This window comes from Bactrocera tryoni, unplaced genomic scaffold, assembly GCF_016617805.1.
Source record: "Bactrocera tryoni isolate S06 unplaced genomic scaffold, CSIRO_BtryS06_freeze2 scaffold_120, whole genome shotgun sequence".
NCBI classification, from domain to species: domain Eukaryota; kingdom Metazoa; phylum Arthropoda; class Insecta; order Diptera; family Tephritidae; genus Bactrocera; species Bactrocera tryoni.
In genome coordinates, this window is record NW_024395835.1 from 820,471 (window position 1) to 841,545 (window position 21,075).

Genomic DNA, 21,075 nt, shown 5'->3' on the forward strand with positions numbered 1-21,075 from the left:
AACAATTTAAACAAAAACTTTTACAAAACACAAATGTTCACATCAGAACAAAGAAAACAAACGTCATGCGAACTATGTAAAAGAGGGCATAAAATTACATCTTGCGAGAGGTTTAAAAACTTAACAGTTAACGAACGAAATAATTTTGTCCAGCCAAAAAGACTTAGCACAAATTGTCTGTCACATGCGCATACATATAAAAATTGCAAAAGTTAAGTTAATTGCTTCCATTGTCACAAAAGACACCATTCAATGCTTCATTATAGTAGATATCCTAACTTACTCCAAAAAAACGCTTACACAAAAGAAACCACGGGTTTAGTAAAAGCAAATCCCGAAATCCACAATTTTAAAAATTGCCAAGAGACACCATGTTGCTCAAAGGCACAAAAAGCTCAAACGCTACACAGCGAAACACAAAGTCGATTAATTACAGAACCAATTATCACCATGACAACTCCAGTTGAGAAAAAACAAAATCAATACCTTAATTCACAATTAAGGAAATTTCGAGATATAGGGAAACTTCTTCCTATATTAAAAGCACATACAACTTTTCGGCCCCGCAGGATGGCTTTCGCCAATAATGAAAAAAAAAAATTCTGAACAGATCCTAGAGCGGTGGCGGGCTACTAACGCCAAATTAGCGCATACATAAAAACATAAAATAAAAACAAATAAACACAGTTGTATCAAAAGTCGAAAAATCGATATTTTTTCGTAAATTTTCAGAATAAATAAAATCTTAAACAAAATTAATGTTCAACGAGCACCATATACCCAATGCGATAGTGTGACGCACTTAGGCTTACAAAAAGCAAAGGTCGTTCTTTTCATTCTTACATAAGCGCTCCTCATAAGAGTTGGTGAGAGTCTGTTGTAAAGCTTGAACATCCCACTTAAAAAATTATAATTCTAATGAAGCCGTTCGCAATTACCGGCCACTCTCTCGCAAGATCCTTCTATTGTCACAGCCCTAATTCCAGTGCTAAGGAGTACACATTCGGGCCATATCTGAGCCAGGCGTGGAGTTACTATCGTTCATTAGCCGAGAATAAATTAAATGCAAACAATTGCCGTTCATACAGAAAGGGAAAATAATAAATAATCCACTTAATAAAACGATAAAAAGAAAAAATCGCAAATACAAAAAGTTGACAGTAAAATCAAATAAATCCTCAAAATAAAGTTGCTTCTCTTAAGCACCTACCCGCATATTAAAATGCACATTTAAATACATGGGTATGTTTCAAACCAAAATCCGTACTCTACACACACGGACACACATGAGTATATTACAACTCCATCAAGAAATACTTCCGCGCTTCGGCTACTCCACCAGTAGTACGTCGAAATACTTACCTATACGTATACTACTAGGCAAAATATTCGCCTAGGCCCAGGATGTTTAAATAAGTTAAGCACCCACCCCCTCTACCCGGTAAAACTGGCGCATCCTAAAAAAACAGCGCAATTCACCACAGAATGGTACTGCAACGCAAAACCAATAACTCACCACACCTACATGTATACCAACCCAACCAACAAAAGGAATGGACAACGAGGAAGCTGACACATTCGTCCTAAACAATTCGACACGTCAATTCACAGTTCGCCCGTCACTTTCATTCCCACACTGCGCCGCGCCGACACCTACGCTAATATATTCCGTTCTACAATTCGACCACGATCCTGCGGAAAATAGATCGCCAGTGCCGGCAAGTCGTATTAGGATTCTCACCGCTCGTCGACACTTATTTTCATTAACATTAACATTTATAATATTAAAACTTATTATCTCCTTCAACAAATGGTCGAAATACAACCAACATTTATTTTATCCTACATAAATTCTGTACCCTTTTATTCATGTTGTCTACTTAAAATTGCTTCATATGCAAATTGGAGACGTGTCCAGAAATTGTGGGGATTCTGGATTTAGATTTCTAATGACGATTCAGATCTTATCAAACTGTCACTATCAGCAGTGAATTTAATACATGTAATGTCTTTACCCATTTTTGGGTTCACAGCACTTTGCTTTAAGCACCTTGTTGCACAGGTTCTGCAAGTGTATATCGTCACCTAAAATGCAAAATAAATACTGGTTCACAAAGCAACACTGGCACACTCACCACACTTGGAGACAACACTCATCGATTGGAAGCAGAAGTCTACACACACACTAATACACGCCGTACATCAACCCACCATAGCTCTCCACAGCCCAACGAGCAAAAACCCTCGTCCTGGAAGAGGCCGTCCTTTTCGATCACGATCTACCAGTGATACACATCAGCGGACGTGTTTTCGGCGCGCAGCAACTTTTCACGTTTTTCTCCAAGCATCTTGTCTCATCTTTTGATCTTCGACGCGCAGCACTTCATCCAATTATCCTAATTTCGTTTTTTGCGTATACTTGGTACAACCTCCATTGGTATCAGACCAAGGAGCTCATCAATATACGGTTCTTCCACACGTTTACTGTCACTCCACTGGTATCCGACCAGGGAGATTTTTCTCTTAAGTTTTCATTTGAAATATTGTGTAAAACTTGTGCATATAAATACTTTAAAGAATTAAAAGGCAATCATTTGGCCATAACACAAAAAAAAGGTTTTTATTCTGGAGTGATTTAACAAGTAAGTGGTGGTAATATATGTATAACATTGTTGCTTTGGAAAATAATATATACCAAAATTCGTTAACATATCTTGTCAAATGCAAAAGGTTATTTTCTAAGATAATAATGTAATCTCCGAAGAAATTGTTCAGATCGGCTTACTATGGCATCTAGCTGCTATAAAAACTGAACGATTGGAATCTAGTGCTGGTATGGAAATTGAATAAATTGGACGCCCAATTTAGTGGGAAACATTCAGCACTTAATTTTTAGGTTTTATTAAACCATTAACTATGCCAAAGAAAACACATTATTTTATGATTAAATAGTAAACACTTTAAGAGTTAACTTTATTGAATTTTCATATCGCTGAGGACCGCTGAGAACTTAATTGTATTTCCGAAGCGCACAGGATCGGTATCGATAGAAGTTGAGTAACGTAGATGTCGACGCGGCGCAGTGTGTATGTTAAGGTGCGAAAGTGTAGAACGAATTGTGTCTCCTGTCCTGTTGTCCATCCTTTTCTTTTAGTGGGTAGGGGTACAGGTGTGATGAGTTGAGTTGGTGTTGTGTTATGGTGTCATCGGCTGCGGTGTATTAAGCTGTCTCGCTAGGGTGCGTCAGTTTATCCCAGGTAGAGTGGGGGAGGCTTAACTCATTTAAACATCATGGGCCCCCTAGGCGAATATTTTGCCTAGTATTGTGTATGTATATGCGATGGAATGTGTATCGGCGTACTGATAGTAGAGTACCCGAGGGCTCAGAATAAATTGTGAAAATGGCTTTGATTTTAAACATACTATTTTAGTATGTATTTGCTTCTACGTTCATACGATATGAAACTATATATTGCGCAGTTACGAGTTTGTAACTGCTTTTCGCAGTTATATAAAGCGGTTGTTTCTTTGATAGTTATTATGCTGATCATTTATTACTTGCTTTTTTGGATTATCGCCAGAATGGTACTCCTTAGCCCTGGATTAGGTCTATGAAATGACTATGAGGGATCTTGCGAGAGTGTGGCCGTGAATGGAGAACGGCTTCTATTGGAATTATAATTTGGTAATTTCCAGTTTTTCTTTATAAGTGGAATGTTCAAGTTAGTACAAGTACAACCGATTCCCACCCTTATATTTTATTATTTAAAAATTATTAGGCACTAGTTTATGATGGGTGTCGAATTTTCGACTTTTTGAACCATTTTCTTTTATGTAATATTTCAGCAGCTGTGCATTAATTTGGCAAGTAGCAGCCTGCCGCCGCTTAAAGATTTATTCAGGGAATTTTTTTTTCGTTATTGGCGAAAGCCGTCCTGCGGGGTCGAAAAGTAGCATATATTTGAGTTTTTAATATTGTTAGACTAAATTCTGAGTTTGGTTTTTTCTACCAATATGTGGGGTATTGGAAACTAGTGGTTTTAGTAGTAGTCGTACGACGTACCGGCCATTATTTGATCGAGTCGTTGTGGCTCTAGAAGAGGCTTCACAATATTGAATCTTTATAGTTTTATTTGATAGGGGAGGGAGTTTTCTTATCTCTCGAAATTTTTTTCAATTGTGAATTGAAGCATTCGTTCGTGGTTTCCTCAACTTGAGTTTTTATAGTGGTAATTGGTTCTGAAATTGGTCTACTTTGAGTTTCGCTGTGTAGCAATCGAAATTTTTGTGCATGGCGTTTCTTGACAATTTTTAGTATTTTGTTTTTCTGTATTTGCTTTTGAAGTTGAACTTGTGTCTCTTTTTGTATAAGCGCTTCTTTGGGGTGAGATGGAATAATTTGTTATATGCAGCATTGAATGATGTCTTTTGTAACAATAGATGCAATTGAATTTGCCTTTGCAATTTTTATATGTGTGCGCATGTGACAGGCAATTTGTGCAAAGTGCAAAGTTTGTGTGACCTGACAAAATTATTTCGTTCGTTAGCTTTTAAGTTTTTAAACTTCTCGCAAGATATAAGTTTATGCCCTCTTTTACATAGTTCGCATGACGTATGTTTTCTTTGTTCAGATGTGAACGATTGCGTTTTGTAAAAGTTTTTGTTTGAATTGTTATTGTTACTAACTTGGGGTCTATTCAAGTTTCTATTTTGGTGGTGTTTAATGTTCTTAGTTTTGATTATTTTTTCTTCTACTCTTTCCGCAATTTCATATTGGGTAGTAAGAAAATCTTTCATTTGCTGCCACATTCGGCACTTTCTTCGCGATGAGAGCGATTGCTCAAATAAAAGTAACGATTTTTCTGGTAATGCAGCGGTGCATATATTTACCAGAATGGGGTCCCAGTTATCTGTGGGAATATTCCGTGTCGATAAAACCGACAAACAATTTGAAACAGTGGATTGAAGCTTTATGAATGCTTCACTTGTTTCTTTCTAAATTTTGTTGACCGGATATCATAGGTTTTGTTTCTTCTTACTGGTCTAAGCAGTTTTCGTATATGGCGTAAGCAGATAATTTAAAATTTTGTGGTAGATGTGAATCGCCAGAATCTAGAATGGCGTTATGAGCCGCTTGGAGTCGTGTCCAAAATTTGTTGAGATTTATAATTTTGATTTCTAGTAATGATTCGGAGTTTTCTTGAATCGATGAAGAGGCAAATCTAGTGCAGTATCTTGTTAAACTGTCACTTTCTGAAATAAATTTAGCAACCTGTTTTGGGCGTGTAGCTCCTGCAGGTGTATTTTGATTATTGTTGTTGTTAACCATTTTTGGAAAATAATATTATTTATTTATATTTTAGTTCGAAAATATATTTGAATTGTTAATTGCTATTGAAAACCGCGCTTTTTATTAATTAAAATATTTGATGTCTGAATGATTTGTATTTAGGTACACCCTAAGACTTGGACTTGTAAGTGCCTATGTTTTGTGCAATTGAGAGCTCGTTGAAGAGATCAATGTGCTATTTACATAAATCTGTACGAATTGCTTGTGCTAACGTATGTGTGCAAAATATTTGCTGTAACGTTTGGGCAGTCCTTCTTGTTTTTGTTTGACAAAGAAGGAGGGTATTGCTGAAAATTTGAAAAAAGGTAAAGGTGCTTATATATATGTTTGTAGTTTTTGCCTTTCTTGCCTTGTTTTTTATGTTATGATTCTAATTTATGTTTACGCCCTTGCCTATGCAATCCTGCTTATTGTTTTTGTGAAACATAAGATATATGCTGGAAAATTGCAAGTAAATATTTTAATTGTTTGTTAATAAGTGTGCTTGAATACACGAAGGTAAGATATACTAAACTGTTTTCGGATTTTCCGGTAAATTAAACCCAAAATTAACACCATTTGGTGACTTGTTAAAGTGTTATAGGTTCTTTTTTCATACATACATGCATATAATATATTAAATGTCTTGATGCGCTCACTTAGTATTCCTTCTGTATGTTTTGCTTTGCAGGGTGTATGTATGTATGTACATATGTTGCCCTAATGCCTTCTGCGTTTTGTTCCTCTTTCCGTGCTCCAGCTGGTTACCTCCTTCTGCTGTTGTTTTGTTTGTATACATATATATTTGTTCTAATTATCGCGCCCGATTGTTTCGTTTTTGCGTAGTTTTGTTGTGTTTTATTATTAAAGCACTTTTAAATTTCGCGCCCGATTTAGGTTTTGCTTTTAGAATTCTCGCGTTTGTGTTGGTTTTTTTTTGTTTGTTTGCTGGAACTGTTTTACTGTGTTTGTCCGAATGTATTTAATATTTTTAGTGTACTGCACTGTACTTTCTTTTGTTTTTTTGTTTCTAATATATAATAATGTTTTTTTTTTTTTGTTTTTCTGCTTGTTCACTGCAATGTTTTTTTTTCACAACACTCGTTTGGTTTTTTTTTGGTTATGCACACATGTGTATGTATGTATGTATTTCTGTGTTGTAATTTGTATTTGTTGTCGACTTTCTTTGGAATTTGGTTTGGTTTTTGTCACTACACCTTTTCTGTTATTTTTGTATTACTAAGTATAAGTATATTTTAATTTGCTTTGTTTATTTTATTTTTTTTTGTTCTATTTGAGTCACTGCACTTTATGTTTTGGTTTTCTCCACTGCACTTTATATATGTATATCTTTCACTTTCATTATCGCATTTGAAATTTGCCACCAAAATTAGTTTTGATTTTATTATGTCAGTTTGTTTGAAAACCAAAGGTGCCTTGCCTTAAGGCTCGAAGGACCATGAATAAATTGGATGCCCAATTTAGTGGGAAACATCCAGCACTTAATTTTTAGATTTTATTAAACTATTAACTATGCCAAAGATAACACATTAGGGGTATTCGCTAGCTCTTGCAAAACCCTTGCATGGTGCAAGAATTGCATATACATATTTCCCCTTGGTGCACCGGCACAACAACAAACACACGCAGAAAATTATTTACAATGGCTATAAAATACGTCAGACCAAAACCCATGTATATTTGCGTGCAATGTCACGCAAAAATATAAATGCGACCCTGTTTTAGCTGTCATTTTACATAAAGACATATAACGTCGTTAAATTGTTGAGGAAGGTAAGTTTTAAATAGATTTTATAATTTCTTTTATAATTTATATTTCGGTATCGATAGAAGTTGAGTAACGTACATAGGTGTCGACGCGGCGCAGTGTGTATGTTAACGTGCGAAAGTGTAGAACGATTTGTGTCTCCTGTCCTGTTGTCCATCCTGTTTTTTTAGTGGGTAGGGGTGCAGATGTGGTGAGTTGAGTTGGTGTTGTGTTATGGTGTTATCGTCTGAGGTGTATTAAGTGTCTTGCTAGGGTGCGTCAGTTTATCCCAGGTAGAGTGGGGGAGGCATACCAGCACTAGATTCCAATCGTTCAGTTTTTATAGCAGCTAGATGCTATAGTAAGCCGATCTGAACAATTTCTTCGGACATTACATTATTATATTAGAAAATAACCTGTGCCAACTTTTGTGAAGATACATTGTCAAATGTGAAAGTTTTCCATACAAGAACTTGATTCCGATCGTTCAGTTTGTCATCCGCTCCATCGTCGTCGACTGGGGAATCGGGTCGGCCTTCTCCTGGCGTTTTGATTTCACTGCCATTCAGCAGGTTGGAGAAGTGTTCCCTTCATAATTTTAGTATGATTTGAGCAGCGGTTATCCGATCATCCTTGGGGGTTCTACAAGAGTATGCTCCGGCCTTGAAACCTTCTGTTAGTCGTAGCATCTTTTTGTAGAATTTTCGAGAATTACCCATGTCGCCGAGCTTGTCAAACTCTACACACTCACGCTTTTCGACCTCTCTCTTTTTCTGTCTGCAAATGCATCTCGCTTCCCTCTTAAGCTGTCGGTATCTATCCCATCCCGCACGTGTTGTGTTCGATCATAACGTTACGAGACGGCACTCCTCGTTGTACCAGCTGTTCTTTTGCATTCTCCGAAAACCAATGGTTTTGGTTGCAGCTGTACATAAGGAGTTTGAAATGCCGTTTCACAGTTCTCTTATACCGAGTTGTTGACGAATGCTCTCAGAGAGCAGGAGTGCAAGTCGAGTAGCAAATCGTTCAGCCATCTGTTGTGATTGCAGTTTATCGACGTCGAACCTTCCTTGTGTTTGTTGATGTGCGTTTTTTGCTGCACAGAGGCGGGTGCGAATCTTGGCTGCAACAAGATAGTGGTCTGAGTCGATGTTAGGACCTCGAAGCGTACGCACGTCTAGAACACTGGAGACATGTCTTCCGTCTATCACAACATGATCGATCTAGTTGGTGGCTTTTCGATCCGGAGACAGCCAGGTAGCTTGATGAATTTTTCTATGCTGGAATCTTGTATTACAGATAACCATATTTCGGACCCCGGCGAAGTCAATCAGCCTTGAGTATTTTCCTAACTTAATTTTTGCAAGTTGCAAGAGTTTAAAGTATTCAGTTTCACCCCAACTTAGCCCTTCCTTACTTGCTTGCATAGCATTTGCCATTTGAAGTTTATACGTGTAGTCGTTTTATACAAATAAAAAACCGTTCAGCATCTTGATAAACTAAAAATATATTTTTATGTGTTTGTGATACAAGAAAAATAATACGGACTCATAATTTTACTAGGCCACATAAGAGGTTGAAGGCCGTCTGATAAGTAGAGACCCCATTTACAATACACTCAATACACGGCGCAACCAAAATAACGCAAAAATATTTTGTCTCAATTTTCAACATGGAAGCAAATTTTTTTTTCTGCAGGACCAGTCGATGTTCTATGGAATAATAGATCAATGGCGGTGGTAGCTAAGATCAGACAAATAGATTAGGAGCCCATTTATGCCAGACTCTACTTATACCCAATGGAGGTAGCTGCTTTCGCCAATAAAGAAATTTAAAATCTCATTGAAAATGGCATTATACAAAAGTCCGAGAAACTGACTTAGCTTAAGGGGCAATACCAATGTGACACTTTTTCGATAGTTTATATTTTCAAAACTATCCTGTGAAATCGGAAAGGTCGTATCTTGAATAGTTTTTGGATGACAGCGTTCTAAAGACCACTCGGAGGTGCAAACATACATATATAAGTGAAACTTTTAACTCACAGCTCAACGAGAAATTATTTTTTTTATTGGTTGAAAATTGTGCAATTGGCATTAAAAACACGTCCATTTTTTCCCTAAAGAAACGATTTTTTTTTCAAATTTACGCTATTTTGTTAATTTTTGATTTTTTCAAAGATCGTAGGTCATAGGAGGATGGGGTCATGTGTAGAAGTTCAGGCAAGTGAGGAAAGTTCTTTGATCGCCATTCACTTGGGAGTGGCTAGAAACGATTCTTTTACATATGACTCAAGCAGCTCACGACTACCGGTCTTTGACCAAGTATCCTCTGGGTAGCCTAAGAACATCCGTTCGAAGGCGAGCTAAAGTGAGAAGGCGAAACATCCCCTGCATAGGGTTGTGCGCTGGGTTTGGGACCCGCCACGTAAAAAGCCTACCCCAATGAAAAACGACAAACAGCCTCGGATGAGAAACCCCTCTTTTGATGACGACCATGGAAAACGAAATAAGGACAACGATATCAGGGCATGCACCTGGAATGTCCGGTCCCTTAATTGGGAAGGTGCCGCTGCCCAGCTGGTTGATGTCCTCGTGAAAATAAAGGCTGACATCACCGCCGTCCAAGAAATGCGATGGGCGGGACAAGGACAGAGATGAGTAGGTCCTTGTGACATTTACTGCAGTGGCCATATAAAGGAGCGCAAGTTTGGTGTGGGATTCGTGGTGGGAGAGAGACTCCGTCGCCGAGTACTATCATTCACTCCGGTGAATGAACGTCTAGCCACAATCCGCATCAAAGCGAGGTTCTTCAACATATCGCTGATCTGCGCCCACGCTCCGACGGATGAGAAGGACGATGCGACCAAAGATGCCTTTTATGAGTGCTTGGAACGCACTTATGAGAGATGCCCCCGCCACGATGTCAAAATCGTGCTTGGCGACTTTAACGCCAAGGTGGGCAAGGAAGGTATCTTTGGCACTACGGTCGGTAAATTCAGCCTCCACGAGGAAACATCCCAAATGGGTTGAGGTTGATCGACTTCGCCGGGGCCCGAAATATGGTTATCTGTGGTACTAGATTCCAGCACAAAAAAATTCATCAAGCTACCTGGCTGTCTCCGGATCGAAAAACTACCAACCAGATCGATCATGCTGTGATAGACGGAAGACACGTCTCCAGTGTTTTAGATGTGCGTGCGCCCGAGGTCCTACACTGACTCGACCATCATCTTGTTGCAGCCAAGATTCTATTCCGCCTCCTGTGCAGCGAAAAACGCACGCCAACAAACACAAGGAAGGTTCGACGTCGAAAAGCTGCAATCACAACAGACTGCTGAACGATTTTCTACTCGGCTTGCACTCGTTTCTCTGAGAGCACTCATCAACAACTCGGTATAAGGGAACCAGTGGGACGGCATTTCAAACTCCTACGTTACAGCTGCATCCGGAAACCCTTGGTTTTCGGAAAGTGCAAAAGAACAACTGGTACGACGAGGAGTGCCGCGCCGCAGCGGAGAGAAAACAGGCTGCCTACCTCGCAACGTTACGATCGACCACAACACGTGCGAGATGGGATAGATACCGAGATTTGAAGAGGGAAGCGAGACGCATCTGCAGACAGAAAAAGAAAGAGGCCGAAATGCGTGAGTATGAAGAGCTTGATAAGCTGGCCGACAGGGGGAATGCTCGAAAATTCTACGAAAAAATGCGGCGGCTTACAGAAGATTTCAAGACCGGAGCATACTCTTGTAGAAGCCCCAAAGGTGATATAGTCACCGATGCCCAGAGCATACTTAAATTACACCAGGAGAAGGAGAATCCGATTCCCCAATCGATGACGATGGAGCAGACGTTCCATTACCCGACCATGAAGAATTTTGAATAGCAATTGCCCGCCTCAAGAACAACAAAACGGCTGGGGCCGACGGATATCCGGCCGAGCTATTCAAACACGGCGGCGAAGAACTAATAGGGAGCATGCATCAGCTTCTTTGTAAAATATGGTCGGACGAAAGCATGCCCAACGATTGGAATTTAAGTGTGCTATGCCCAATCCATAAAAAAGGAGACCCCACAATCTGCGCCAACTACCGTGGGATTAGCCTCCTCAATATCGCATATAAGGTTCTATCGAGCGTATTGTGTGAAAGATTAAAGCCCACCGTCAACAAACTGATTGGACCTTATCAGTGTGGTTTTAGACCTGGAAAATCAACAACCGACCAGATATTCACCATGCGCCAAATCTTGGAAAAGACCCGTGAAAGAAGAATAGGCACACACCACCTCTTCGTCGATTTCAAAGCTGCTTTCGACAGCACGAAAAGGAACTGCTTCTATGCCGCGATGTCTGAATTTGGTATCCCCGCAAAACTAATACGGCTTTGTAAACTGACGTTGAGCAACACGAAGAGCTCCGTCAGAATCGGGAAGGACCTCTCCGAGCCGTTCGATACCAAACGAGGTTTCAGACAAGGCGATTCCCTATCGTGTGACTTTTTCAACCTGCTTCTGGAGAAAATAGTTCGAGCTGCAGAACTAAACAGAGAAGGTACCATCTTTTATAAGAGTGTACAGCTGCTGGCGTATGCTGATGATATTGATATCATCGGCCTTATCACCGGCGCCGTTAGTTCTGCTTTCTTCAGACTAGACAAGGAAGCAAAACAAATTGGTCTGGCAGTGAACGAGGGCAAGACGAAATATCTCCTGTCATCAAACAAACAGTCGTCGCACTCGCGACTTGGCACTCACATCACTGTTAACAGTCATAACTTTGAAGTTGTAGATAATTTCGTCTATTTAGGAACCAGTATTAACACCACCAACAATGTCAGCCTGGAAATCCAACGCAGGATTGCTCTTGCCAACAGGTGCTACTTCGGACTGAGTAGGCAATTGAAAAGTAAAGTCCTCTCTCGACGAACAAAAGCCAAACTCTATAAGTCGCTCATAATTCCCGTCCTGCTATATGGTGCAGAGGCTTGGACGTTGTCAACAACTGATGAGTCGACGTTGCGAGTTTTCGAGAGAAAAGTTCTGTGAAAGATTTATGGTCCTTTGCGCGTTGGCCACGGCGAATATCGCATTCGATGGAACGATGAGCTGTACGAGATATACGACGACATTGACACAGTTCAGCGAATTAAAAGACAGCGGCTACGCTGGCTAGGTCATGTTGTCCGAATGGACGAAAACACTCCAGCTCTGAAGGTATTCGATGCTGTACCCGCCGGGGGAAGCAGAGGAAGAGGAAGACCTCCACTCCGTTGGAAGGACCAAGTGGAGAAGGACCTGGCTACGCTTGGAATATCCAATTGGCGCCACGTAGCGAAAAGGAGAAACGACTGGCGCGCTGTTGTTAACTCGGCTATAATCGCGTAAGCGGTGTCTACGCCAATTAAGAAGAAGAAGTAGGTCATTGTATAGGAAATATTTTTAAGTTTAATAAACTTTTTTTTTATTTTTTAATTTTTTTTTGGTTCAGCTAATCATTCGGTCAGAATCATGTCAGCAGTTCGGGGATTTTTTTTCAGCACCTCCTAAGACAGCCCATAACTCCGTTATTTTTCAATATTTTTGTAAACAATAATCTTAAAATATAGCTGAAATTATGCATTTATACGTTCAAAGAAGTTCGAAATATTCAATCCCGTACTTTCTCCTAAAAAAAATCACGAAATTCGCCTAATTTTTCATGCATCACATTGGTATAGCCCCTTAATGATAGGTCCACACCTGACAAGTACCCGATACTTAATATATCATGGGTACTTGGCACTTGGTAAAGCCAAGTACTTCTCAACGCAGGACCGCAAGTCCGGGTGTCATCAAATAATGCTCGCAGAAGGTAACTGTGATAAAAATTTTTTCTCGATAAATGGGAGGAAGCACGATGCTCGAAGACTCCTTTTCGGTCTGAAGAATTCTGAATGAGTATGTTTCATGATTTTTAAGAAGAGCGTGAACTTTTTTGGATACGATACAACAACAGACCAGGAGAAATTAAAGGCTATTGCAGAATTTCCAGAGCCTAAAATGCTTAGGTATCCATATTACAACAAGCCATTCGAACAAACGATCGGTACTTCGGCCTATGGCATAGGACGGAAAGGGAGATCATTTACGCCAATAATGAAAAGGAGTTACTGGCTATTGTTTGGGCACTGAACACATCTGTAAGGAGTTATTCAATTAACAATGCCACTAATGTATAACATATGAAACAAAACCTCCCATGTTGAGCTGCTTTGTTTCGAAAATTTTCGAAAGTTATCTTTTAAATTTATATTGTTTTTTGGAAAATATTTACTTTCACTTAACACACCGAACTGATTTCGATCCAAATCATCATGCTACGTCATCGGAACCAGTGCGTCGCTTACATCGCTCTTGTCGATTCTCTATAAACAACTATTTAGCCGAAAAAGTGAACAATTTATGAAAAAATTTTTAAATTTGTCTAAGAAAGTTGTTTCCATTTTTTACAAGGTGCGTTACAAAGTAAACAGGACTTAAAAAAAAGGACAAATGGCAAAATCGGCGAAATTAATTTACTTTATTCAAAATAGTTTCCTTCTGCTTCAATACAGCTTTTTTCACGGTCCAAAAGCATGTCGAACAAGTGTTTTAGCTCGTTGACCGGTATGACCGCTAGTATGCCGGTGCAAGCCATTTGAATAGCCTCTATGTCTGTATAACGCTTTCCTTTCATGAGCAAATGGATTTTTCCGAAAAGGAAGAAGTCGCACGATGCCATATCAGGTGAATACGGGGAGTGGTTAATAGTTAAAATGTGATTTTTAGTCAAATAATCGGTCACAAGCGTCGATCGAAGAGAACTATTTTTGGTCGTCAGTCAATTTGTGCGGAAAAACTGTGCATACACCTTTCGTAAGCCCAAATGTTCGGTCAAAATGCGATAGATCGATGTTTTGGAGATGTTTAATTTCATTTCCATGAATTTCAATGACGATTTCGACTGTTTTTTGATGAATTCATGCACATTTTCGATGGAGTTTCCGGTGATCACAGATTTTGATTGACCCACGTGTTGATCGTCATTTATGTCCTTACGACCGATTTGAAAACGTTGAAACCACTCGTGCACTCTGCTACGGGATAGGTAATCATCGCCATAAACTTGCTTCATCAATTGAAACGTTTCGGTAAAAGTTTTACCAATTTTAAAACAAAATTTAATGTTGGCTCTTTGTTCGAAGCTCTCATCAATGAAATGTCATGAAATTCTCACTGGACAATCGATAAAGATAGCAGATTCTAACGCACCAGTCGACATATAGATTGAAAAAGTCCTATTTAGTTTGGAACGCTCCTTGTACAAACATTGGTTTTTGTAAAAATAAATAATATTAGTGAATATAAACGAAATTGGTTTGGTCTGTTAAGAGAAAATATTTTCCAATATCTTGCAAAAAATATATAAATTGCAATAACTTTTGATATTTTTCGAATTGCGAAAAACTGTCTATGGAGGATGGAGTCATGAGTAGAAGTTCACGCAAGTGAGGAAAGTTCTCTGATCGCCATTCACTTGGGAGTGGCCAGAAACGATTCTTTTACACATGGCTCAAGCAGCTCACTACTTCCGGTCTTTGACCAAGTATCCTCTGGGTAGCCTAAGAACATCCGTTCGAAGGCGAACTAATGTGAGAAGGCGAAACATCCCTTCTCAAGGTTATGCGCTGGGATTGGGACCCGCCACGTAAAAAACAATACCAATGAAAAAGTTTAAACAGCCTCGGATGAGAGACCCCCTTTTTGATGACGACCATGGCAAACGGAATAAAGACTACGATTTGAGGGCATGCACCTGGAATGTCCGGACCCTTAATTGGGAAGGTGCCGCTGCCCAGCTGGTTGATGTCCTCGCAAAAATAAGGGCTGACATCACCGCCGTCCAAGAAATGCGATGGACGGGACAAGGACAGAGACAAGTAGGTCCTTGTGACATTTACTGCAGTGGCCATATAAAGGAGCGCATGTTTGGTGTTGGATTCGTGGTGGGAGAGAGACTCCGTCGCCGAGTACTATCATTCACTCCGGTGAATGAACGTCTAGCCACAATCCGCATCAAAGCGAGGTTCTTCAACATATCGCTGATTTGCGCCCACGCCCCGACGGAAGAGAAAGACGATGTGACCAAAGATGCCTTCTATGAGCGCTTGGAGCGCAATCATGAGAGCTGCCCCCGCCACGATGTCAAAATCGTGCTTGGCGACTTTAACGCCAGGGTGGGCAAAGAAGGTATATTTGGCACTACGGTCGGTAAATTCAGCCTCCACGACGAAACATCCCCAAATGGGTTGAGGCTGATTGACTTCGCCGGGGCCCGAAATATGGTTACCTGTAGTACTAGATTCCAGCATAAGAAGATTCATCAAGCTACCTGGCTGTCTCCGGATAGAAAAACTAACAACCAGATCGATCATGTTGTGATAGATGGAAGACACGTCTCCAGTGTTCTAGATGTGCGTGCGCTCCGAGGTCCTAACATCGACTCGGACCACGATCATGTTGCAGCTAAGATTCGCACTCGCCTCTGTGCAGCAAAAAACGAACGCCAACAAACACAAGAAAGGTTCGACGTCGAGAAGCTGCAATCACAACAGACAGCCGAACGATTTTCTACTCGACTTGCACTCCTGCTCTCTGAGAGCACTCGTCAACAACTCGGTATAAGGGAACTGTGGGGCGGTATTTCAAATTTGTTACGTACAGCTGCAACCGAAACCATTGGTTTTCGGAAAGAGCAAAAAAACAGCTGGTACGACGAGGAGTGCCGTGTCGCAGCGGAGAGAAAACAGGCTGCCTACCTCGCAACGTTACGATCGACCACTACACGTGCGGGATGGGATAGATACCGAGAGTTGAAGAGGGAAGCGAGACGCAATTGTAGACAGAAGGAGAAAGAGGCCGAAATGCGTGAGTACGAAGAGCTTGATAAGCTGGCCGACAGGGGTAATGCTCGAAAACTCTACGAAAAAATGCGGCGGCTTACAGAAGGTTTCAAGACCGGAGCATACTCTTGTAGAACCCCCAAAGGTGATCTAGTGACCGATGCCCAGAGCATACTTAAATTATGAAGGCAACATTTCTCCAGCATGCTAAATGGCAGTGAACGCACAACGCAAGGAGAAGGCGAACCCGATTCCCCAATCGATGACAATGGAGCAGACGTTCCATTGCCCGACCAGGAAGAAGTTCGAATAGCAATGGCCCGCCTGAAGAACAACAAAGCGGCTGGGGCCGACGGATTGCCGGCCGTGCTATTCAAACAAGGCGGCGAAGAACTGATAAGGAGCATGCATCAGCTTCTTTGTAAAATATGGTCGGACGAAGGCATGCCCAACGATTGAAATTTAAGTGTGCTATGCCCAATCCATAAAAAAGAAGACCCCACAATCTGCGCCAACTGCCGTGGGATTAACCTCCTCAACATCGCATATAAGGTTCTACCGAGAGTATTGTGTGAAAGATTAAAGCCCACCGTTAACAAACTGATTGGACCTTATCAGTGTGGCTTCAGACCTGGAAAATCAACAACCGACCAGATATTCACCATGCGTCAAATCTTGGAAAAGACCCGTGAAAGAAGAATCGACACACACCACCTCTTCGTCGATTTCAAAGCTGCTTTGGACAGCACGAAAAGGAGCTGCCTTTATGCCGCGATGTCTGAATTTTGTATCCCCGCAAAACTAATACGGCTGTGTAAACTGACGTTGAGTAACACCAAAAGCTCCGTCAGGATCGGGAAGGACCACTCCGAGCCGTTCGATACCAAACGAGGTTTCAGACAAGGCGACTCCCTATCGTGCGACTTCTTCAACCTGCTTCTGGAGAAAATAGTTCGAGCTGCAGAACTAAATAGAGAAGGTACCATCTTCTATAAGATATTGATATCATCGGCCTCAACACTCGCGCCGTTAGTTCTGCTTTCTCCAGGCTGGACAAGGAAGCACAGAAAATGGGTCTAGCAGTGAACGAGGGCAAAACGAAATATCTCCTGTCATCAAACAAACAGTCGTCGCACACGCGACTTGGCTCTCATGTCACTGTTGACAGTCATAAATTTTAAGTTGTAGATAGTTTCGTATATTTAGGAACCAGCATTAACACCACCAATAATGTCAGCCTGGAAATCCAACGCAGGATTGCTCTTGCCAACAGGTGCTACTTCGGACTGAGTAGGCAATTGAAAAGTAAAGTCCTCTCTCGACGAACAAAAGCTAAAATCTATAAGTCGCTCATAATTCCCGTCCTGCTATATGGTGCAGAGGCTTTGGTCGATGACAACAACCGATGAGTCGACGTTACGAGTTTTCAAGAGAAAAATTCTGCGAAAGATTTATGGTCCTTTGCGCATTGGCCACGGCGAATATCGCATTCGATGGAACGATGAGCTGTACGAGATATATGACGACATTGACATAGTTCAGCGAATTAAAAGACAGCGGCTACGCTGACTAGGTCATGTTGTCCGGATGGATAAAAACACTCCAGCTCTGAAAGTATTCGACGCAGTACCCGCCGGGGGAAGCAGAGGAAGAGGAAGACCTCCACTCCGTTGGAAGGACCAAGTGGAGAAGGACCTGGCTTCGCTCGGAAGATCCAATTGGCGCCACGTAGCGAAAAGAAGAAACGACTGGCGCGCTGTTGTTAACTCGGCTACAATCGCGTAAGCGATGTCTACGCCAATTAAGAAGAAGAAGAAGAAAAACTGTCTAAGTTGTACTTTTTATTTGACGTTTAGAACCAAAAAACGTTTGCTGAACGAGAAAGGTTCGTCCATCGAAAAAACAGGTACACATATTTCATTTGTTATACATTAGTATCATTATTCATAAAACTACTAATTGATGAGAACGCGTAGTACGTTTAGAAGCTATAAAAATATACCCACCAAGTGAACACCTCACCATCTTTGTACTTATTCCTGCATACTACAAGTATTTACTTCTGATTTTAGCAGCATCTTCGTGGCTAAGCTAGAATTTTCAAGTATGCATTTCTTCAGATTTGCGTAGCAATACTTTTTACCTTCACTTTAATAGTTTAACAGAAAATATTTAGAAATCAATAATTCCGACCGGCGAAATCTATACTCTTAACATCAGTGAATTGGTAAAATCGCTTTATATCTTCTCAGAACCTTCATGTTTTGAATATATAGACAAATAACTCATAAGTATACAGGGTTTGTCCGGAAAGTAATAGGACTAAGTCGATTTAAAAACATGTATTGAACCAATCGTTACAATTATTTAATAACTTCCAAAAGAGGCTCCTTCTGCGTCGATGCCGCGCTGCCAGCGCGATTTCCAGGCGTTGAAGGCGTTCTCCCGAATAGCCTTGAGGGCCGAGGTGCATGCTGCTTTGATCCCATTTGTCGTCTCAAAAGAAAAGGAAGATTGCCTCTTTGTCTCGGGATCCATGACTCGTCACCTGTGATTGCGTTATTCAAAAATTGGGGGTCTCTTTCACAACGTGTTAAAATTTTATTGGCCCACTTCCACTCGCCGCAATTTCTGGTCGTCAGTGAGCACTTTTGGGACCATCTTAGCGCACACCTTGCTCATGTTCAAGTGCTCCGACACAATGTCAAGAATCACAGATTTTCATAAATTTAACATCTGAGCAATTAAAGAATTTTTAGTCGACGGTTATCAAATGTCTCTGTCGTAGATTAACCGTATTTCACACACAATTTAAAAGCGTACCTCTGCTTTAACGAACGCTGCATTTTCGGCTTGTGCCACCCCCAGAAACACATTGCGTGAAAATGTTTGTCCTGACTTTCCAGGATACAACTGACCAGTGGCTCGTTCGTTAGCTAGGAACGGCCTCTACCGGTGCCCGAGTTAAGGATTGTATTCCTTATAATAGTAACAAACATCAAAACAACCGTTTGTTTCAGTAAACAGAATGCAGAAACAACCTTGAGTTCCAACAATTGAAATGCACTATCACTACAACAATCAATCCTAAACAAACAAGTATCAAAACAACATTGAGTTTGAGTACCGCAACAACCTTATCTTAAAACAAAGCAAATGTTTTTAAGCAAACAATATAAATGTAAACAAACTGTCAACTAGTAATAAGTAAACATACTAGTTAGTATAAATAGAAGTAAGAAACATGTAATAAGTTAGTCTTAAGAGGATAAATAAAGAGTACACATTTCGGTGCAGCTCAAAATATATTCTTTTGACTCATTTTTACTTAACATAAAAATTAACTCGCGCACACTCTGAAGTACAGTTGTGGCGAAAGAAAATCAACCCTATTACTTTCCGGACAAACCCTGCATATATGTACATATTTTAATGTATCAGGCGTCTTGATTGTATTGAAAAGTTGGGATTAATAAAATAAAATAATTTGGTAGTAAAAACTGATTAATCTTTCTGGGAATTCTTAAGAAAATAAAGAAAAGGGTATTACGTTTCTTACTTACCTTTAAGTCTCTGTGAACAACACCTTGTTCATGCATATAATCAACAGCTTCTAAAATTTGACGTATAAGATCAGACGCATCTTTTTCGGTATAGGAACCTTTTTCTACAATTCTATCGAATAGTTCACCACCAGTTACTCTAAAATAAAAACAGTTTTTTGTTTACATTTACATATTATGGCAACAATTATATGTTGAAAGTTTGTATGTAATATATTAGCAAAACTATCAATAACAATTATGTATGTACAGTGCGCGAAATAATTTTTTTTTGTTTTTATTTTATTTTATTTTATTTATTTTTTTTTTTTTTTTTTTTTTTTTTTTTTTTTTTTTTTTTTTTTTTTTTTTTTTTTTTTTTTTTTATTTTATAAAAGCTTACATAATAATACAATTATTATACAAACTTAAGAAAATACGCAGCACTAGCATCATGGGCTATCGGCCGACTGGTTATGTTATATGCGTCGAAGAAGGTCGCTGTCTTTCAAAAAGTTGTAGATTTTCGAAATGTTGTTGCTTGAGGGATCCATCAATAAAATTATTGGATCAGTATTATTGAAGTTTGACAGTCTATGAGTTTGAAGTGCTGGACAATGTTGCAGAAGATGCAATAGATTTAAATCTGAATCACAAAATGGGCATTGGTTGATCTGAGTGCCATTTAGTATGTGAGCGTGTGTGATAATGGAGTGGCCAATGCGAAGTCTGATATATGGAATGATAGCAATTGGATGAAAGCGATGACGGAAAGGATGGTTTGATACGATTTGAATTTAGTGTAGAATTTAGTGTGAATCTAGAGTAGTGGTGTCTGCAATCATCAATCAAGCCGCCAATTTAGTGGATCTTTGTTGAATAATAAGCCGTTTTATATCACTCTTAACAAACAAGGTGCAGATGTAGTTGTTGGAGTGATGCACACCTCCTTAGCCACCGAGTCCGCAAAAGTATTTCCAATGATTCCAGAGTGACCGGGTATCCACATTATTTTAGTCTATGTGCTAACGAAAACAACAGCGATCTAATGCCAATAATGACGTCATTGTAGTTACTGCGGTTTTTTAAAGCTTGAAAACACGATAGACTATCTGTACAGATGATGAATTTACCAAGGTTTTGTTGGGCATACTGGACAGCTTTGAGAATACCCGTAGCTTCAGCGGTAAAAATTGAACAAAATGGAAATAATAAATCATACGATATTCTTTGTTGGTTATCATCAACTACAGCAAAAGATGTATGCGACGATTTGGAGCCATCAGTATATATAAACTGCCAACCAAAAGATTTGAAGTGCGCAGATAATTCCAAAAATCGAGATTTATACACAGTGCTTGGAGTGATGGATTTGCGAAGAAAAGTAAGATCACTAATGAAAGAAGATTCATTTACTTTCCACGGTGGAATATATTTACTGCAAGGCAGCAATATTTTAAGCGGCAACTCATTGGTTTTAGCAAACAAAGCACTTTTAAAAATAGAAGACGGT

The 21,075-nt window shown here is 39.9% G+C and overlaps 1 protein-coding gene across 1 annotated transcript in view; it reads right to left on the minus strand.

Moving 5' to 3' along the window:
- LOC120780024 (calcium/calmodulin-dependent protein kinase type 1) overlaps window positions 1–19,739 on the minus strand; it is a 160,801-nt gene extending 141,062 nt beyond the window's left edge. The window contains exon 1 of the mRNA XM_040112313.1: window positions 19,584–19,739. Coding sequence (XP_039968247.1) covers window positions 19,584–19,619 — 36 coding nt within the window. The 5' untranslated portion in view covers window positions 19,620–19,739. The remainder of the gene's footprint in view (window positions 1–19,583) is intronic.
- Between the last annotated feature and the right edge of the window lie 1,336 nt (window positions 19,740–21,075).